The sequence below is a fragment of the Saccostrea echinata genome, unplaced genomic scaffold (assembly GCF_033153115.1).
Source record: "Saccostrea echinata isolate AGI-Se365-2 ecotype Australia unplaced genomic scaffold, CSIRO_AGI_Sech_v1 ptg000028l, whole genome shotgun sequence".
NCBI classification, from domain to species: domain Eukaryota; kingdom Metazoa; phylum Mollusca; class Bivalvia; order Ostreida; family Ostreidae; genus Saccostrea; species Saccostrea echinata.
In genome coordinates this window covers 8,262,138-8,267,864 of record NW_026889777.1, presented here as the reverse complement: position 1 = coordinate 8,267,864, position 5,727 = coordinate 8,262,138, and the positions used below count along the sequence as shown (strand labels likewise).

At 34.6% G+C, this 5,727-nt stretch overlaps 1 protein-coding gene across 2 annotated transcripts; it reads left to right on the top strand.

The window, feature by feature from the left end:
* The first annotated feature begins 1,612 nt into the window (after window positions 1-1,612).
* LOC133194094 (protein unc-93 homolog A-like) lies at window positions 1,613-5,036 on the top strand. Of its 2 annotated transcripts, none has more exons than XM_061330062.1 (3): window positions 1,613-2,773; window positions 3,816-4,083; window positions 4,526-5,036. In XM_061330062.1, exons 1-3 carry the CDS (start codon window positions 2,756-2,758, stop codon window positions 4,792-4,794), a joined length of 555 nt encoding a protein of 184 aa, XP_061186046.1. In that variant the 5' UTR covers window positions 1,613-2,755; the 3' UTR covers window positions 4,795-5,036. The 2 variants fall into 2 exon arrangements, with proteins under 2 accessions (XP_061186046.1, XP_061186045.1); XM_061330061.1 differs by having other exon boundaries at window positions 1,614-2,740.
* Window positions 5,037-5,727: the final 691 nt, after the last annotated feature.

Genomic DNA, 5,727 nt, shown 5'->3' with positions numbered 1-5,727 from the left:
TTAGCAATGTATGGGAAATATTGAATAGGGAAAAGGCGATAGGAAAATGACTGTTGTGGTAAAGCCAATTGAAAAACAGGTAGAGAAGTGCTTTGGAAAATATTATCCAGTTGAAACCCTCAGTCGGTAGAGCGCTCGCTCGTAATATTGGAAGGTCTTGTGTTCGAATCACGGCCGCGACTGACCTAAATCGACAAAAAATAGGAAGCAACTGTTCCTTCGCCAAGCGCTCGGCACTTTAAAGGGTCTTTCGGATGAGACCTTAAAAACCGAGGCCCCGTGTCAGGCGTTGGCACGATAAAAAATGACCCTGAGTGCAATAATAAAGGCCTAAATTTGAAGCCCTTCACCGTATATGGTGATGTCTCTATATGAGTGAAAAATTCTCTAACGGGACGGTTTATGAGACACAATCAAAAATAGATTTCGAACAAGAATAAAAAGATATTTTCTTGTCTTTAGCGATATGTTTACTCAGGTCAGTAAACAGATAGATGATTTAAAAATTGGTCTTTTTCAGTAAACAGATACATGACTTAAAAATTTGTCTTAATATTAGATAAATTGGGTATTTAAGGATGTCAGACTGAGCCTATTTCATTATCATAATTTGGAAGTTTTAATCGACGAATAATAGATTAATCGGACAACATGTTTTCAATGTTACTCTGGATTAAAATTTTGTTTGACCTAACAACAAAGCTTTATGAAAACGTGCACGTGATGACTTCAACTTTTCTATCGTCAGCTTCCCTTACTTATGTAGCAATATACCCTTATCACCTGCATATGGGGTTTATATCTCTCAGTTGATTCGATACGCAAGACCATGCTCTACGTATGAACGGTTTCTAAAACGAGGCAAGATATTGACAAACAAATTGATGAAACAAGGATATCAACAGTCTCATTTGAAGTCATCATTTCGCAAGTTTTACGGTCGATACAATGACCTTGTCAGCAAATACAAGCTATCATTGAGTCATATGCTGACTGACGTTTTTCATACTAATTGTTAGGCCATTATTTATACACTGAACTGTCTACGGATTTATTCCGTTTTTTCCGATCATGACAAGGAGCAGACGGCGAGTTTGACCGGTCGGCAGGGGATGCTCACACCTCCATGGCACCTGATCCCACCTCTAAATTTTGAGGTCCGTGTTTGCTCTGCTCCAAATCTGTATCGTTTTATTGGACTTTCGAGATTGACATATCGATTATTATTATTAAACCTTCAAAAGGTGTGCTTATTTTATAGGTAATTTTTTTTTAATAAGTCCAGCCTTTAAAAAAAAGACTTGGATTTCTTAAAAAAAAATTTATAAAGAACTCCACCTCACTAAAAATATATGTGGCACATCCAGGATTATTGAATCGAAAGGAGGGGCAGTAGGTGAGGGGTCTGAATTCCGCCTTAAGGCCTCTAGTGAGTCCAGGGCAAATCATGGTGAGGCCAAAGGGGTGAAGCTCCCAGGTGTTATGAGTTTTATAACTAACAGATTTGTGTACTCATTTTAACTCATCTTCGCTAGTCAAGGATTTTCGGTCCGCTCTGCTACCCATAAATTACGGGGAGCAGAGCAGGCCGAAAACCCTCGGATATACTTTTACGTATAATGATTGTAATAACTGACATCAAAACATAACCTATTATAATTAAGTGTTTATATTTTGTCATAAATAAGGGGCTAGATCTCTCTAAATCCGCCACTCCATATTTACCTCTAGAGTTATATCAGAAAATCCTGTGTATCAGCCAGTGTGGAAACTATGTCAAGCAGAAATTATGCAATCATATACTTCGTGGACATTACGTATGGTGCATCGAATTAGTCATATTGCAACTGTAAACAACATGTGTCAACCAAGTGTCTGTAGACCAGGAAATGATATCTCCGGAAAAGAGAGACGAACTGTTGTTACTTTATCAGTTATATTTGTGGTGATATTTAGCGGATTTGTTGGCATTCAAAATTTACAGAGTACTCTTAACAACGAGGAAGGATACGGTGTGATATCTTTGTCGATTCTATATGCAGGCTTTCTTCTGTCGTCAATTTTTGCCCCTTCGTTCATCCAGCTTTTCACCCCCAAAGGTTGTTTGATAATAGGGTTTATAGCCCATGTAGTGTATACTGCAAGCAATCTTCATCCAGTATTCTGGACGTTGCTTCCGGCTTCCGCCTTTGTTGGGATAACTTCCGGTCTAATATGGACGACACAAGGGATGTACATATCGCACTGTGCAATATCTTTCTCTCAAACCCAAAACGTTCAAATGAGGGAAATATTTGGCAAATTTCATGGCATATTTTTCTTTAGTTATGCATTTCCTAGTATATTAGGAAACTTGGTGTCTTCCATTATTTTAATGCAAGGAGACTACAATGTAACAACTAACGCTTCAGAGTACGGTAGAATCAAAGTATGTGGTGCAGATTTATGTCCAGAACAGTCTGTAGCAGAGGGACAGTTCGCTTTACCAGATGCACTAACGGTCAAAATACTTATGTCTGCGTTTGTAATTTCCAGCATTATTGGTCTGCTGTTATGCATTTGTTTATTACCATCACTTCCAGCCCCCGTGACTTCATCAAAGAATAGTGCCATTAGAAAGATGCTATCCGCCTCCCATTTTTGTCTTCGAGTGAACACTGAAGTAGAGATGATTCTAATGATCCCGTCCATCGTGCTTTTGTCGTTTGTGGAGTCCTTCCGGTGGATTGACGTTTCCAAGGTCTAACACATTATTATGTGCAGATGTTTTCAGGTCATTAATTCTCAGCTAACGAGGATATACTAATGCGTTACTCATTTTATTTGCATAAACCTTTACAGTTATGATATTTCATCTTTCAAAAAATTATCGTTCAATGCTTATGTTTAAATCTTTAACTTCTTGCCTTATCTGCAAATGTGATTTATATTTCAAAATCCCTGTATTATCCCTCGTGTAAGCTACAATTAATGGAAGAGACATTGCAAAAGCTTCTGTTCAATGTGAGCGTGAAATATGATTTTCACTTATGACTTTGCACTTGCATGGTGTTCAACGTTTGTGAGGTCGCAATAAAACGCATTCTTTAATCTTGGACCCCCGACCGTTCGTGTTATGGTGCTTTAAAAGTCGTAGCTTTCAACACACTTTATAAGCAAAATAAATGTGAAATGTAAATATATTAAGATATGCTTTTTGTACACCGTCCTTTGTATTAATAAATTAGAGAGGCTGATAGTAGAAAAAGTTCAACAAATTCCACACGAAATAACGTGCTTCCTTTAATTGAAGACTACTTCGAATGTGAATTTAATGCAGTTACGACTTTTAACATTTTCTTTTCAAAATGTCTGAAAATATTTTTATTTCCAGAAAGATATAGTACTGTGTTTTTCATGAAAAAAAAATATTTAAGAGAAGAGAAAGAACTATATAGGAAAATATAATTTATTTTATTTTTAAGTATTTTATAAATTAAACGCTTAATTGCAGTTATTATTATTATTATTATTATTATTATTATCATAATTATTCTCATTTTTATTAAACATTCATTGAATGTTATAAATAGGATAAGACAATTTAATTTTGATTATGTTTACCTTATTAAGTCAAGTAAATGTCTTATGTTTCTATTGAACCATGTTCTATCTTCTTTTCATCACTTCTTACTCTTAAAGGATTCTTTAATGGTGTTTATTACAGGGTGATTAATATAATATTTAACAATATTGAATAGACACATAACGATAAAATGGCAGAATTTGTCAACAGAATTGCTTGTAATATTTATGTCTGTCTAACGTTCTTTCAGGCCTATATCAGCTGTCCATATGGTGTGCAGTTTGTTGGATTTGCAATGGCCCTGCATGGAGTTTTTAGCGGAATATCGTCAATTGTCCTTCCAAGGCTGGCTAATTTGATCGGTAGAAAATATGTACTGACTTTATTAATTATTGGATTCACTATAACGTATGTGGTTTTCTTAGAATGGACACCTATAAAGGACGAACTGCCCCAAATGATGGGGTTTATTTCCATACAAGGAGTACTGGAAGGAGGCTTCAATACAATGCAATGTGGTAAGTATACAGAAAATCTGACAAAGATTTAGAGTTCTTGTACCTCCGATCAATATAATTTCTTAAAAGTACCTAATAATTCATTAAATTGTATTCACTCTGGTAGTAGAAGCCAAGATTTCTTTCCACATTGCCTAAAACATTGATCTTAAATTTAAAAAAAATAATTAAGACAAATAAAATTTAGTTGAGACTCCATTCTATTCAATATGATTTGATATCTTTCTGAATACCAATAGAAATAGTGACCAAATTTTATCAAAGATTAGGATCTGTACGAACATCTTAATCGAGCAAAATTGAAGAAAATTGTACATGTTCTTTAAATCTTAGATCAGAAGAAATTTAAAGGTATTCTGTATCTTAATTCTTACAATAAAACTGACTTTATTTTATATTCCCACATAACATGCATAATGCATGAAATTTTGTTCTGTTTTAGCTTTACTCTCATCTATTTACCCAACGAAAACGGATGCAGCGTTCGCCAGCCTTGCAACATGGAAATCATTAGGCAACACAACAATCATATGCCTGGCTTATTACCTGTGTGAAAGGTCAAGGTTGTATATTATCATTTCCGTTGGTATCCTCTCAATAACAACCTACGTTGCCTTAGAGATACGTTTGAGACTGAAAAAGAAGATACCGGAAGTTGAGGATGAAGAAGAGAATGAGAGCAACGAAGAGTTAAAGATGTCCGCCATTTAAATATTGCTTTACTTAATTATAATTTGATTCTGATTTTAACGCGCCATTTGATTAGATAGAACATTTAGTTTGTATCCTATAACCTGTGTTGCCTACATCACAATATGACTTGAGACAAAAAATCATTGGTCCCCTTAATGTTACAATTAAATTTTGTACAATTTGAAGTTATTTCTTGCTGAAAAAATTGTTTTATTTTTACAATTTATGATAGAAAATTAAATTAAAAGATATAAATTTAACAGCTATCCAAGTTATGCTTGTATACCAGGGCTGCATGGAACAGTTTACGATTTAAAAAATCCTCAAAAGTTTATAAAGCGTAACCCGTCCCAACTTAGGTTAAAGAAGTATAAAATGGATAACTATTAAAGTCATTCCTCAGATAAACATTTGGAGGAAACGACATTATTTATTCTAAGGGATTGCCATTGCCGAAGTAATTTAGATCAACATTCTCGAAAGTATTCTAAAAAAAAAAAGTCGGCATGTGAAAAGTATGTATTGTTTGTAACAAACCATCTTGTGGATTTCTAACGGTATATCAGGGGTTAGCTTTATGTTTGCAATTATTCAGGTATGGAGATAACAGTGGGAATCAACATGCTACCTAGTTTTCGTTAGACCTCCGATGCCCGCAAATATCACTGTTATAACGAATAGGGTTGTATATTGGTATCAATATCCTGAAACTACAAATACAATTATACCAATAATGATAGTTTCAATACACATTGATACACCATATCAAAGCAATGATACACTTAAACTTGTTTGAGATTATCGTATGTTTTCAATGTTTTTCAAAGCCCTTGTTTTCCGGAATAAAATATGTATGAAATATGTAGATAACGAACAGTAATCAATCTCAAAAGTCCATGGAAACAATATAAATCGGGAACAGAGAAAACACGGACCTCTAAAAACATCAGA

Excerpts from the sequence above, each read along its gene's own strand:
- LOC133194094 (XM_061330061.1), top strand. The coding sequence starts at position 1,790 with ATGCAATCATATACTTCGTGGACATTACGTATGGTGCATCGAATTAGT. Across the intron at positions 2,741-3,815 it reads GGTGGATTGACGTTTCCAAG|GCCTATATCAGCTGTCCATA; the intron begins GTCTAACACATT and ends ACGTTCTTTCAG. Across the intron at positions 4,084-4,525 it reads CTTCAATACAATGCAATGTG|CTTTACTCTCATCTATTTAC; the intron begins GTAAGTATACAG and ends GTTCTGTTTTAG.